Source organism: Meriones unguiculatus, chromosome 6 (genome assembly GCF_030254825.1).
Source record: "Meriones unguiculatus strain TT.TT164.6M chromosome 6, Bangor_MerUng_6.1, whole genome shotgun sequence".
In the NCBI taxonomy this organism is placed as follows: domain Eukaryota; kingdom Metazoa; phylum Chordata; class Mammalia; order Rodentia; family Muridae; genus Meriones; species Meriones unguiculatus.
Genome location: NC_083354.1, coordinates 67,981,926 through 67,997,385, shown reverse-complemented (window position 1 = coordinate 67,997,385; position 15,460 = coordinate 67,981,926). Strand labels below are relative to the sequence as shown.

Below are 15,460 nucleotides of genomic sequence, written 5' to 3'. Positions count from 1 at the left end.
CAACCTGCCCTCAAGCCAGAGAACATAAGCTTCAGGAGGCTCCTCCATACCTTTGGCCCTATGGAAAGACCAGTTTCTAGGAGTTTCCTGGTGTCCTTCATGGAAGGTCCTGCGTGGTTTCTCCCTCTCTGTACCTTGTCTTACCTCATGCCCAGTGTACAGACCGAGAGAAGATCTCCCCATCGTAATTATGCTTTTAATCTTCATTACTTACTTTGCATGCAAATATGACAGAGGAGTTTAGAAGCTGGTTTTCTCCCGTCCCTAGAAAGCAGAATGATTGGTATAGAGCCACAGAGACAGGTTACCCAGGTCTGGGTAGCAGCTTCCAGTTACCCAGGTCTGTCTGGGGTAGCGGCTTCAGTGATTACAGTTACAGGTCTGGTAGCGGCTTCTGTGACTACAGCAGTGTAAGAGATGGAATGTTAGAGTAAGGAATCACTCTTTGAGATGGGAATGGGGTGTTTTGTTTTGTTTTTTGTTTGTGTGTTTGTTTCTTTTAAAAATGTTGGTGTTGCCACCAAGCTGAGTTTAATCTCTGCCCTGCCCCCCAATGGTGGTAGAAGCAAGTGACTCCAACAAGTTGTCTTCTGACATTCATGTGTGTTGCACCATGAGTCTGCATAAGCCACATACACACAAACACACACACACACACACACACACCCTTAAGCAATAATAAATAAATATATATATTTTTTTAAAAAAAAAGCAAAAGTATGTTCCACCTGTGTGGATTCTGATATTTGAGGGATTTTGATAATTCAAGGCCTTAAGAAATAGCACCAAAGATATTTTGAATGTTTAAATAAGTTAAATCCCTTGATTTCTTTTTATCTGTATGTTTGCTTCCGATAACGTCATATAAATTTTCTAAAAATCTACATTCTCTTTGCCTCAGTAATTTATTCTTTTTAATAATGTACATTAAGTATATGTATTCCCTGGGAGCCTCCGTTGATTCTACTTGAGAGTAAAACAACTTAGCACTTTGATTTTTGATGTTTTTGCAATAAATAAAAAGAGATATTTTGTTGTGGTTTGATCTTTCAACTTTATTTCTTACAATAAAAGCAGATGACTCAGCACTTTATCACTGTGGCCAGCAACCCCTCATGCTATTTTGGGCGATCGGAGCCCTGTATTTTTAGGCTAGAGAACAAGTGATGGGCCTCGCTACATGGTGCCCTGATTCAATTTCCACACAGATTTGTGCACTGGAGGTTCCCTTGTGGATATTTAGGGCACCTTGACGGTGGTAAGCAGAACCCCAGCAGGCCTGATGCTCTGAAATGAACGCCCCTGCCAGCCCCATCTTCAGGTCAGTGTGCTGCTGAGCCTGACACAGTCCCGGTGTGGAAGTTCTCATGGTCTCATCACATCCAAACTGCAAGTTTCTCATCTCCCAGCACTGTGAGCATTGCAGCTTCTCATCCTCTCCCTGCCAGGAACTGGCTGGAGGAGCTGAACCCATTGCTGGGGTCATAACGGAATGGTCAGGCTTTTCATGTAAATCAGTGTGAAACTAGTCAATGGACTTACCCCCGGAAGCAGAGGCCCCAGGAAGCAGGGGGCTTGCCTCACTCTTTGATGGTCTTGCTTCTCTACCTGCTGATATGTTGGTTTTCAGTCCTTTCCTCAGCTTTGCTTGAGTCTACTCCTTTTGGGTGCTGGGAGTAAATACACAGTACTTGAATCTCCATGGGCTACAAAATTTGGATCCATTAGACAGAGGACAATGGTTCAGACAATGACCTTGGTACCATTCTGTAGAGCATTCAAGGACATATAGAGCATCTACCTGCATCCAAAGCAGACAAGCAACTATGTCGTTTGTTAAAGACTGGCAAATGAGCTCTTTATTATACAATGCCAGAATAATTATAGTCTAATTATGTAATACTTTCCTCTACAATTCCGCCCCCAGCTGCAGCTAAATATGTAGCATGACTGTCATTCTACAAGGACACAGTCTGTACTGTGGGAAGCTGCCAGTGTTAAAGGTGGACTCTTCAGTCCAGAATTTGTGAATGGTGACTACCATCTATACTTAAATGACAAATAGGTCCCTTTCCATCCGCGCCACCACCCATGACTGTCACCAAGTAGCACTCCCATGATTCCCCTTGCCTGCTCTTAGGTCTGTCTAGCTAATTCTGAGCCTCTGACTAGCCTTGTGTTCAAAATCTTCTTAAAAGCCATTACCTTGCTAGGCCCCACCTCCTTTAAGTCCTATACACATAGACATGTTTTGCATGAGATGTGTGTGTGTGCTTATGTGTGTATATGTGCATGAGTGTGTGTGTGTGTGTGTGTGTGTGTGTGTGTGTGTGTGTATGTTCTGTTTGGATAGAACCCAGATGAAGTACCTTTCTAAGATATGCAGAACAGCGTATGTCCATCCCAGCCACAACAGACAGGAAGACATTGGGAGCCAGGCATGCTCTCATGTGAACCCGACTGCCCACCACCCTGGTTGCAGTGCCGCAATACACTCCCTGCATTTGCACTTGTGCACTTTGCATCCAGGGTGCCACTGTGCTGCTTATGGGCTTTCTGCCTGGGTCCGGCAACAGTCACTCTTCCGTCTGAACCCTTGAAACCTTTGAGAAGGCACAGACTAAATGATAACACCATCCATTATCTCTCTTTCTCTTCTCCTCTCAATTTTCTAACCTCTAGACTTAAGACTGAAAAAATAAGGACATCTGAGATTCATTTCATGTTTCCCAAGAACAGAAATTTAGTAAGAATACAGTTTTTCTGCCTGAAAAGTATGAATAATTAATACAAGCAATTAGGGTCCCTGGTTCTAGGAACATGACTCAAATTGATTGCCCCACTTTGCTGCAGATTTATTTAAAGAGAGCCAGCAACCCAAAGAGGTTGAAAATCCCAAATAAGTGTCATAGCTGGTCATGAGGAGCAGGAAGGGGAATACTCTGTCATCCTGCCCCTGCCAGGGTCCCTTTATGTCAGTGGGCAGAGTAGGAGTTTGCTCTGTCCTTTTGGGTTATATCTACTAAAGAGTTTAGGTTTTATGGATAATCATTAGCATAGTGTTCAATAGCTATAAGACTTATTAAAGGAACACCTCATGAACAGACAAAAGGATCATGTCTGAAGCACCCGTTTACACACTGAGTTAGAGGCACAGGCCTCCTACAGAAAGCCATATGCCAGAGAGGATTTGATGAGATGTGTTCATTAGAACTTAATCACCCAGCTATCAAAGTTGACAAATAGCCTCTGCGGAGTCTACGTCTCCACGTACCACTTCTGAAAGGTAGTTAGCACATGGAAATGCTTTCCTGGGCAGCTGAGCTCAATCTAGACCAGATGTCTGGAAGGTACTTTTGATCAGGCCTGGCTCTTGCAGGCCTCTTGAGAGGCAGTGTGGTGATGGTGATGATTACAATTCTTGCTCGTGTTTTGCTGATTCTATAAAACATGTTTGCAAACACCGTGGTGGTGGTTAGACAGTGCAAGTTAGCCAGGTGGAGCAGCCGAAGAGAAGAAATGTCCTGCAGGGCTCGGGGCTGTCAGTGGCATCGAGCTAGTCCAGCTCTCCACCCTGCATGCCGAGCATGGATGCCTTCTTCCCCGCCCATCTGCAGACAGCCTCACCTCTGCAGCCAGAGGAGCAGGCATCATCCTCAGCACTCTGAGGCCCTTCCAGCCTGCACCCGGCTTAGCTTGCTGATCCTGGGGCGAACTCAGATAGACTCAAGAAAAAGATGTCTTGTTTTTCCTTCTCACTAACGGCTTCTGCAGGCCTTAGAGAACAGAGCACCATCTGTGACCCTACATGTATTAACACCTACCACAGCCTGGATTCCTCCATATGCGGGCCTTTGAGAAATGCCTGTGTGCACCATCCATCGCTCTGACCATGAAACCCATAACCTTTAATCATCCTCCCAATGGGGAAACAAGACGAGCAAAGGCCGGGAGCTGCCTGGGATCCCACAGCTAGGTAGATACAGTCTGACTGGACCCAGTTCTCTGCCATTTTCTTAACAAATGGGCCAAAATGGCAACAAATTACACTCCCTCATGGGTGGAAAAAAGTAACAGTGAAGAATCTGTCCCACAAGAAAAATGTCCATCCTATAAATCGATATTTTTCTTTCTTTTTACTTTTGTCTTTACACTGTGTAAGAAAGCCCTCTCTGGGGTTATATAAATACAGTTCTAGCTCCACAGTTGCCATGTTGGATAGTGCAGGACTTAGTGTATTTGGATTCGTTTTCTATTTGGAAGTTAGTTGAGATCCAAACCACAGTTGGACTCTGACTTCAAATTTCTCGGTTCCCTGGGGAGGTCAGCCAGAAAGATGACATATGGAAAGCTATAGGCACAAAGAACTGGACAACGGGGGGGGGGGGTATCTACCTGCTACTCCTGCCTTTCTTCACACCAGTGGGGGTGGCGGTGGGCAAAGTGGCATTGCACACCTAAGAAAAGGAAAACAAATGTTTGTGGTACCAAAGGCCAGAATATCTCAGGGTCAGTTTGGGCCATGATGGGAACTTGACCTCCTCCTCCATTGCCATAACTACAACATTGCACACTGGATTGAAATGTCAGCACTTAAGGGGATACCAACAGTCAGACCACAGCAATGACAGAGTGTATAGTGCCTGGGACTCAGGGGTCTTCCTATGCTGCTAAATTAACAAAGTTCAAACAATGGATAGAACTAACACTACTTTTGTGCTTTTTACAGGGCCTGTAACTCAGTGTTTACAGCGTTAGACCACTGCCATGAAGCCATAGAAATAACAAGCGATGACCATGTGATTCAGGTATGGGAAGAAGCTCGTCACGTCATTAATACTGAAAAAGAAACTTTCGGGCTCTATCCACCTCTTTGTTTCAAGTGCTTTCCCATGATTCTCACCTATTTGCACATTTTCTTGAAGAAAGGGAAATCAATGTGTGAGATGATGACTGATAAATTAAGAACTAGGTATTCAGAAGAGAATAAACGTTGCTTTATAATTTATTGCTTTTAAATTGTATGTGAGCGCACATGTGTGGGGTGTCTGTGGAGTCCAGGAGAGGGTATCTGGTACCCCGGAGCTAGAGTTACGGGCAGTTGTGAGCTGCCCAGTATATGTGCTGGGAACTGAACCCAAGTCCTCTAGAAGAACAGCCAGTGCTCTTAGCTACTGTCTCTTTAGCCCCCATAGGGTAAACTGATTAATTCAGATCAGAACCTGTTACTTCTTAGGGAGAGGTGGGAGGACATTTCAGGCCATCCTTAAAGACAGTGTTTACACAGGATTGTTGAGCAATCTTGTAAGTCGCTATGAGAGTAAACTACTTCAAAGATGTTAATTGCAGTTGGTATTCTACTATAAACCACTTTAATACTAACGCCATCTTTCTAAAGAAATGCATACATAGAGAATCTTTTGCCTTTCTTAAAGAGTACTTTGAAACATGCCTGGTCCCCTGACTGGCACTGGCCAGACGGCAGCTGGTGTGTGGTATCCATTGAGGAGCCCTTGCTTTTTTTCAGTGGAGCAGGATGCACAATGCCAGCACACCGTGGCCCCTGAGGCACCAGCCTCCCTTTGAACCCTCCGATGGCACGTATGCATACAGACACACCCTGCTCCGGTTCCATATCAAGGGTATCATGGCCCATCACACCTTGTTCCTGTCATGAGCCTTTTCACTAGGTTGTCTCAGCTCAGGCCATTGCCTTTGAAAGGTCAACGAGGAAACTGAGGCTCAGAGAAATGGAGGAACTTAACACAAGAAAAGGTCCAGCCATAAGCATTGAAATCAAAATGCTTAGCCATAGTTCTGACTCCTAAGCCTTTCTGCCTGGCTTTATTTGAGGCTCTGTTTCAGAATATTTTTTGACTGTTCCTTGAAATGGAACTGAAGCCTTTTGTATTTTGCTGGCCATGTTTGCTCTTCCTGCCCACTGCTCTACATCCTAAAGAGAGCTGGCCACAAGCCCTGTGGTCACATGCAGATGTGGCCCTTCAGTTGTGCTCATCAGGACACTGGCTTTTCATCTACCTACTTCATAGTGGAAGGCTGGGTTATGATTTGGAACTGGTGAGAAGCAGCCCCACCTTCTCATGCCTACACCACACTGAATAGGAACGCAGTCCTTTACCCCATGGCTAGAATTTGTAGTTAGCAAATCTGGATCCCTGGGACAAGTGATGTGGTGATGTGTCACATGATATAAAACACACACACACACACACACACACACACACACCACTCTTCAACTCGTCTCTTCCATGGACAGGCAAAATTAGTTTGAGGACAGTTGGTAGCCACAGAGGGGAAGTTGTTTTGCCAAAAGGGAAGGTTAGATGCTAAAATGAGTTGTGCCAGCAAGAAGAAGGAAGGAGAGGAAGGCCAGGTGACGTGCAGAGGAGACACTCTGAGGCCTCCCTTGGACTTAAGGATGACACATCAAGGACAGGATATTTCACACCTGCTGTTGTTCGCATCAGCGCCTCCTATCAGGGCACTTGGACAGATAGCTGTGTGTCTGTGGGCACACCTGGGAGCAGCATCCTATGCATCAACCTGCCTGTCCCTGCCGCCGCGGGGCCCCGGCCACCTGAGTCATCTCTCTGCATCTGCCCTGAGCACAGCTGCACGTGCTTCCCATGTGCTGGCTCAGCTGTTCGCATTACATTCTAACAGACCTTAAAGCAACCCTGGGAGCCCGGTAGTGTTGCTGCAGGTGAAAAGACAGAGGAGCAGAGAAATGGAGTCGGCTTCCAATGGTTTCGAGGGGGTTGACTTTGGTGTGCTGGCTCCAGGCACATCTGTCATGCCTCTGGGTTCTGAGGTTCCAGGATCCTCAACATAAAAAAGGAACCATAACTATTACTCAAATTTACAGAATGGGAAAGCAGAGCCCACACATGAGGTGTTGTCGGAGATAATCAATAGATGAGGAACATGAGAAACTCGTCAATGTATCCATTTGTTCACTGGGTGTTTACTGAGGAGTGTGTATCTGAACACAGCTCTGGCCTTTGCACCTGAAGGTTTCAGGATCCTATGAGAGAGAAAGATAGAAGTCAACTTCTATGCGTTTCATTAGAATTCACTTCACACAAGTCCACAGGAACCTTAGGAATGCTACCAACTCAGACAGCACAGAGGTCAAAGAAGGCTTCCTGGAGGAGAAGACACATTGGAATTGGTGGGGCAGAAATGAGGAAGGGCTTCCTCAGTAGACAAAATGTGGAGGAAGCCTAGAGAGGGAGCCATGCTGCCAGCTCAGCCATGATGGAAGTGATCCCTGCCATGCAATGGGAGGGATGGCAATGCCCACCCTATGAAAGCCAGAATGGGAGGGATCTGGAGGTCTAATGTCGGGACCCTCCTCTTCAGCCGCTCCCACAGTGTCTGACAGCCAGAGATTCCACCACATGTTTTCAGGCTGACGTGTTCATAGAAGCTTTCTCCCAAGGGACTAGCACATCCTCCCACCCCCACCCCGAAGGTCGCTGCATTACCCACCTCCTAATGGATTGCCCCAGCCAAAGGGAGAGTGGGGATGGCTAACGAGAATGTTTCTGAGGCAGCAGATGGATGGGAATTTGGCCCAAAGAAACTGTTGACCCAGGTGCAGCGTGCTCACGTCTGCCACCACGTGTTCTCTCAGCTACGGCTACCGTGATCTTTAAAGAGAAACTGGTCACAGACCGAAGCCTGGGCCCTGATCAGGCAGGAGCTCCAAATCCTGAAGCCCCCGCCGAAGTTTGCAAAGAACCCCCTGTGTCTGCTGACCTCTGGGTGCACCGTGGGCATCTTCTGTCCTGGCCCACTCCGTTTCCACTCTGAAAGAGTGTTTCCCATCCCTATGGGCTAACTGTATCTGTTGTTCACATTATGGCACAGTGTTCCCAGCCACAGCATTGACTAAGAGACGGGAAGTGCAGAGATGCATAGCTCCAGATAGCTGCCCTGCACAGTGCCACTGTCAGAGCTGCAGCCTGTCAGCTAGTGTGTGTTGGCTCATTTGTTGTTAGTGGTGCTGGGATGCAGCTCAGGACCTTACAGGTGCTAGCCAAAGCCATAACCCTTCTTATTTCTGCTGTCCTATGAGGCTTAGACAGTGAATAAGGGCCACCAGAGGCTGAGGCTACTAGCTAAGGGCTGCCTGCTTCTTTCCTGCTGAGCTTTCTTTGCATAGAGGACCAGGATGTCAGGTGGATGAGTATTCTGCAGTATGTGTGAGGGTACTGCCCCTGCCAGATGAGCAAGGAGGGGCCCGCAGCACCTGCATTAGAGAGCATTGCCTGGGGACCTTTGGCTCGCTATACCTATATCCCCATAGCCTTCCTGTAGGGCACACTGATCTGTAACCCCTCCTGCTCACAGTATGTCAACCCTGCCTTTGAGAGGATGATGGGCTACCACAAAGGGGAGCTCCTGGGGAAAGAACTCGCTGACCTACCTAAGAGTGACAAGAACCGGGCAGATCTCCTGGACACCATCAATGCGTGCATCAAGAAGGGAAAGGTGGGTGGAACCAAGAAGCCCACCCACACTCCATCCTTAGTGCTCCCCCTGCCTCATGTTCTGGTCTTTTATCTTCAAGGCTGACTTCTTCAGTAACATCATAGCTCAGTGAAAGAACTTCAGTTTTGGCAAAAGGGTTGATTTTTGCAAAATGGGTTAATTTTTGATGTCCTCAGGATGCCACAGGAGCTTATTGTTTTGTGGAAGGCCACTTGCTTCCTTGCATGAATGTAACCACCACCACCCCACCCCACCCTGGCTATCCTTGCTACAACACTGCATCCCTGAGTGGGGTTCTGCCCCAGGTAGCTGCTTCCCAATTTTTTAGTTTATTGGTGTTTGGGAGGAGGGACTAGAAAGACCTATCCACATTGATTGGTAGAAGCTGTTTATTTAGTCAAATGTCTTCCTCTGTTCTCTTTGCTCACTGCTGTTCAGTATCTATGGGTAGCTCTTCCTGTCCCCACACCCACACTTCCTACCCCTTCTTGGGGAGATGAAAGCACAGTGGAGGTAAGATGTTCCCAGACAGCTGCTCTCCTCCCTCAGAGCTGGGGTGGCCTCTTGCTTCTTCTGAAGGTTCCCAATGCTTCCTCACATGGCTTTGCTGTCTTCTTCCTTTCTCTGTTGTGCAGTAGTTACGCAGTCTTCAGTGGAAAGGGCAGTACCAGCAGAGATAGGATGCATTTGGATTATAAGAATGCCCAACTCACTTTTTAAACCAGATCTACTAGACTTGAAAATGAAACAGGATGCTGTAAACTACTTTTTAAAAAAAAAATGTTTCCAAAATAACCCAGCCACACATGGCAACCTCAAGGGAAATAGTCTTTAACCATATCATATAGGAAAGAGGGCAAGATATGGCTACGGGGCAGCCAGGCATGGTGGCGCACTCCTTTAATCCCAGCACGTAGGGAGGCAGAGGCAGGCAGATCTCCATGAGTTCAAGGCCACCTTGGTCTACAAAGGGAGTCTAGGACAGCCAAGACTACACATAGAAACCCTGTCTGAAAAAAGAAAAGAAAAGAAAACAAAACAAAACAGACACAAAAACAAAAACAAAAAATTCATATGGCTTCAGAGAACCTCTGTTTCAGAACTAACTACTCCCTTCCAGAAATAGTAAAGAAATCTCACCACCCAGACGTTTCCTGCCTCCTTATTTCAATCTAATTCCCAGGGTCCTGAGTCAGCCACCATCTTACCCTCCCTTGGCACCATGTATGAAACCCACAAGGGACCAGAGTGACCCCCCAGAGAAGCCTTGGGTGGGAGGCCCATAGACAAAAGCTGAGGCACTTCTGGAAGGATTGAAGAGCTGCACAGTTACACACGGGTCCTCTGCGTCCCTGTGTGGGCAAGGTGGCTGGGCTCCCTGGGCCTCAGCTTACCCACCTGTAAGCTGAGGACGAGAACAGCAGGTCCAGTGGTTGCTGTAAAGATCTGAGACTGGCTGCTGAGCTTTGGTGTGGTGGCAGCTCCAGCCGGTGGATGGCCAGCTGTCCTGGAACTTGTGGTAGGCAGCTTGGTGGTAGCTGGCCTGGTGCTCCTCCATTTATACACATGATCACAGCCGCATAGCAGTGTTGTGACATGTCACAAAAGACTGCACTGACCCAGTGTGGGAGCAGCCGTGGTCTCAACTGAAGGATCTCAAGAGCTCTCTTTGTCCATGTAGGAGTGGCAGGGGGTTTACTATGCCAGACGGAAATCCGGGGACAGCATCCAACAGCACGTGAAGATCACCCCGGTGATTGGCCAAGGAGGGTGAGAGAAAACTCTTCCACTCTTTCTGCTGCAGATAAGGACTCGGGCCTCGGGAGCACTGCCCGGTACATGGCAACACCACTGTAAGCCTTAGGACAGCACACACAGCAGGGTTGCCCTGTCCTATGTGGCCAACAGCAGTCTCTAGGCATGGCTTCCCTTGGCCTCACCCCGTCTCCTTTTCATGGTCCTTCATGGAACATCAGCCCTACTACCTAGCCATGCATGGCCTCGTTCCCAACACCTCTGAGGGTCTCAGGCTGGCCATCCCCTTGGCAAGTGAACTCCAGCTAGTGCTAGTGGCTTCTGTCCTCAGCCACAGGGTGCCAGCCGTCTCCCTTTGAGACTTCTAGTTTCTTCCAGGTCGACCCTGAGCTTACACAAGGGTTCAGAGACTCCTAGAGGCACCAACCCACCCTAGCAGGTGTCTGAACAGGAACCCATGCTACCTGACTGGAAAGACAGGGGCTGGAGCCTGAGGAATAAGACATGATTCCCTTTTCTTCTCTCAGCTGCATTTTGAGAAAAGGCTGATAGTGCCAGATGGGGCTCCTAACTGTATCTCACTGATGAGCCTTGCAGCCAGCATGAAGGTCATACCACCTGAAGGATTGACCCTGTATGGGACATGTGACATAGTGGTGAAGAAAATAAGAGAGTGGAACCAGATAACCCCTGCCACATATGGTTCTCAGGACCCCCTGAGTTGGACTCAGATCACCATGTGATCAGAAAACCAGCTCATTCCATAAGGACACCCATCTATTTGAAGGTTGTTTCCCTCCAGTTGTCCTTGCTGGATTAGTTTGAAAATTGTTCTCCAGCCACGTGAGAGGCCACTGCCTGATGTCCCTAATATCTCCCCTCTGGCTGGCCTCTGAGGGTTACAGGTTCTAATGGGCTCCTCTGCCGTGGGGAGAGGCTGCCTGCCCTCCTGACAGCAATCCCAACAGTGGCACGTGAAGAGCCAGACGAAGAAGGTGGTGCCCGAGGTTGTCGCATTGTCCTCATGGTTCACTCTCAGAGGGTCTTCTCGGAAAAGGGAAGCTGAGTCCTTTTCTGCGCATTTGACTGGAATCAGTGGGCAACCGAATGGCAGGAGACTGTTGCCACCTGGTACTTCCGATCACCATAAATCTTCCCGATTTGACAGATGAGGGAAAGAAGTTCTTTTATCCAGATGTGATTTTTTTGTTATTTTCCCTAATTGTAGGCAGCGAGCTCTCAGAGACAATTCTGATTAAAAACAGGGACATTTTACTCCTTCTTGATTGGGTGACGTTCATAGTATAAGACCCACCAGTATTTTCCCATGTTCTCTTCAGAGAATGATCCTTGGTGAAGTGAACAAGGAAGAAGAGACAGAGATAGGAAGGAAGGGGTGCCCCAGAGGCTTCTGGGTATCCAGTCTTCCATCGTGCAGCTCATAGCGTCTTTTGTCCTATTCCCTTGTGATAATGAGCAAGACCACAGGTTCAGCTCCTGAATTCAGTTCATGACTTTTAAATCAGAGGATGTTTCTCTAGCTGAAAACAAACAAACAAACAATGCCATCCTTATGCTGAACCACAGTGCTCAACATAGACTGTTTAAAAGAAAAACATTAGTGTCATCACTCTGTAAATCATAGTGTAGCCTGAAGGATTTTTAAAAGAAAAACAGCAACCAGTGAAAGTTGGTCACTGTCCAAATGAGTCTTTTGCTTTTCATGTAAGCAGTGAAATACTTGTGTCAGAATTGAGGCCAGTTTTGTTTTTTTTTGGGTTTGTTTTTTTTTTTTTTGTGGTGGCATGTCAATCTCTTGTGACGATATCCAGGAATCAGACTTCAGGAGGCAGCTGAAAATGGACAAGTCCATGAGGAAGGTGCGGCCTTGCCAGTCGCGATTGCAGGGAAGGCCAGGCTGCTAAGGAAATGTGTGCTAGGAAGGGCCCAGAGCTCAGCTTGGAGGAGGCCTGTATCCATGTGCTGACTTGTTGCATCCTCTCTTACCTGACTCACTAATCACCGGTTATTTATGTTACTAGGAAAATTAGGCATTTTGTCTCCCTCAAGAAGCTGTGCTGTACCGCTGACAGTAACAAGCAGGTACAGTATCTGGCGTCCCCTCAGCTTGCCCATGCGTCATTCTTGCCCCTGTTCTCTGCTTGTCTTTCTCCATATTTTCTTGTAATTGCCAGCTAAGAAGGAGTATGGGGAAGCCTCCGGCACTGGTTGGTTTTGGTGTCTGTTTGTTTGTTTGTTTGTTTGTTCACTTCAGTTCTCCACAGACCGTCTTACTTTGTGAGGAGTGTGGGCTTTGGTTGTACTCTGCCTCATGGCTCTCCAGGCTGATACATTTTACGGGAACATAAAATTCTTCTTCAAAACAAACAAAAAGTTACTATTTCCTATCTTAATTTCTTAAACAAAAGAAAAAAATATCCATGTAAGCATGCATTCCTCCAGCTCTCAACCAAAGTAAGAACCATTCTAAATTAGCACTGAGACTTTTTTCTTACATTACATCATGGAGAGTACTATGTTTTAAATTCTGTCTTTTAGCAAGCTGGTAGATTTAAGAATGTCTTAAGGTAGTTTTTTTTATTTATTTATAATGTTACAGTATTGTTTCAGGTACTTTTATGCAATTTATATTTTTACTATTTGATCACTTAGTTTCCATATCATACCTAATAATTCATGGACTATGAAGCATGAAATAAGTATGGCTATCAGTGAGCTACTGATAGGTGTTAAATGTGACCTTTGACTTTGGCTTTCAAAGAAAGAACAATGCCTCTCAGGAATTTCAATAGCACCTGGAACATAATCCATCCTTTTCTCACACAGTGGGCATGATGAGGGGCAGGATGAGGCCAGGTGAGGACCTGGACTAGCAGCAAGATGGAAGCCCCCAGGACTCCTCCTAGAGATGGTTCCAGAGAAACAGGGGGGCTGAATCAAGTGAGCTTCATGGAATCCCAGATGTCAAAAGTATCTGTAGTCATATACTTGCTCATGAGATTGAGTCCAGTGCAAAATGCTTCCTTCACCACTGAGCACCTAAGCTAGGATCAGGAAAGGATTTATCAGTAACACATGCAGAGAGCAAGGCCTTGGAGGCCTTGGAGGCCTTGGAAAGGAAGAGAATGGACTGTCATAGGGACAAAATGTCATCAAACAGTCATCCCAGTTCACACCAGGAAGAAGAATGAGGCTTGCATGGGCAGTGACAAGCAGAGGGAGAAGGACATGGAATCCTGGTGTCCCTTTAGAGACGGACCTCTGTATATCTATAAAGTGGTGCAGGCCACCATTTTCAGGATGTGGGTCCACAAGAGAGGACAAGCTGACTTTGACTGCATCCATTCTCATGCCAGAAATTAAGCAGGGACAACTGACACCCCAAATCCAGCATGCTCTTGCCCCACAGAAGCCGTGGCAGTGGCTCCAGGCCAGGTCCTATGCAGCGTCAAGTCCAGTTCATGGCCTTGCATTTTTATCATTTTCAGCAATAAGCTAGGCAGTTTCCTTTTCTTCTCACCACCCCCCATTCCTGTCTTTCTCATCTAGTCAAGCAACTTCCAGTGTTGCTATGTCAATCCTTGTTCCTTTACATCCCCAAATACTGCTGGTCCTTCATGGCTCAGCCCAGGATACATGATACAGCACTCCTTTCCCAGACCTCCAATGTCCCCTTACGGATTTGTCTCCTCCTCACTGTCATTTTGGTCTGTGTGCTAAATTGCCCTCTCCTCTCTAGCAATGTCAGAGCCTTTGTGTGCCCAGCTGCCAGCACATAGTAAGCCTCCGGCTGTTGATTAGCTTAGGGGAAGTGAGTGTCTCCGTCCTGGCCTCCCGTGAACTCTGCCTGCTGCCCACAGGGAGCGGGCAGGGTGTTAGCATAGGATGCCAGGACACGGAGGCTGCCTCTCCTCTGCAGCTCCAAATAGAAACTCTTTTGCTACCATGAATCAGTTGCTGTTCTGAGAAGAGTGAAAACACAGAGCTTGGATCCCCTGAGCCATTGACGTCACCTAATGGTGCTTCACAGGCCTAAGAGCCTCTTAGATTTTCCAATAATAAAGCATCTTGTCCCTCTGGCTGGCTACAGTACTTTTGTTTCTCTATAAAGAAGGCTGAAGCCTTGTAGATGGCTCAGGGCTGGGAAGGGCTCTTAAGGCAGAGCAGGCATTTGTTCCAAGGTTCTGCGTCTGGGCATCCAGCCCTGATGTCAGAATCAACCTGTAGGCTTGCATTTGATCAGGGAATGGAGCTGTGTGCCAGGCAGTTCAGTACTGGTCATGTTTGTCATCACAGAAGATTTTTCTCATCTGTGAGCTCTGAGCTATCTGGCAAGAGACTGGAAAGCTCAGCAAGGTGTGTCCCCACATGCTGTCCCCAGAACTCCACCGTATACTTGTTCAGTCTGGGTGCCTAGAAGCCATGGGCCAGAGACAGGTAAACAGAGTAGACAGAGTGGAACCCAGAAAGAGAGAAAACTGAAACTGCAGGCGCCAAAAGCCACGCCTGAGGAGTCGGGGGAAGGCATCTGTTGGGGCATGGCCATGCTCTTGTGGGTGTCTCTTGATTCCCACCTCAACCTTTCTTCATGGAAAAAGGGAGTCTTACTACCACTCGGCTGACCTCTGAACAGAGAACAGCCGCTGAACCCAGTAAGCTAGGCCTCCTGGAAGGCTCGCTGTTCCTGCTGCAGCTCGACGCCAGCCTGGGCACTGACACCTGGGCACCATCATGTCAACAACACACGGAGGACATGGCTTCCTTGAGAACAGCAGGGGCCAAGCCTAAAGTGGCCAAGCCTACAATGGTGAGGCCTTACTTTGGGGTACAGATTATTTTTGATACAGGCTGTTAGAGCAGTGAAGTCAGTATATCCTCTAGAATGGGCCCCAGCACCTTGTCTTGTTTAAGAGCCACTAGCCAAGGTGAGTGGCATACAGACCCAGAGGTAGCAACTAGTCCTGGCTGGTGGCTAACTGATCACTGGCCCAAGAACACAGTCTGCCCTGGGTTTAAAAGTCAGAAAAAACTGTCCTGAGCGTCCACCTTACCGTTCAGGCCTCTCCCTGCCAGACAGATTCCTCGCTGAGCTTGACCCACACAGAAAACCATTATGGCTCACATGGCATTACAAACAATATCCGCCTACTCTTCCAAGTGTACATCC

At 47.4% G+C, this 15,460-nt stretch overlaps 1 protein-coding gene across 8 annotated transcripts in view; it reads left to right on the top strand.

Moving 5' to 3' along the window:
- Pde8b (phosphodiesterase 8B) overlaps positions 1-15,460 on the top strand; it is a 213,142-nt gene that overhangs the window by 153,537 nt on the left and 44,145 nt on the right. For 4 of the 8 annotated variants that reach the window (XM_060385589.1, XM_060385588.1, XM_060385583.1 and 1 more), the window contains exons 7-10: positions 4,730-4,808; positions 8,377-8,517; positions 10,199-10,287; positions 12,315-12,375. In XM_060385589.1, the coding sequence (XP_060241572.1) occupies positions 4,730-4,808; positions 8,377-8,517; positions 10,199-10,287; positions 12,315-12,375 (370 nt within the window). The remainder of the gene's footprint in view (positions 1-4,729; positions 4,809-8,376; positions 8,518-10,198; positions 10,288-12,314; positions 12,376-15,460) is intronic. The other 4 variants (XM_060385585.1, XM_060385584.1, XM_060385587.1 and 1 more) reach the window with 2 other exon arrangements.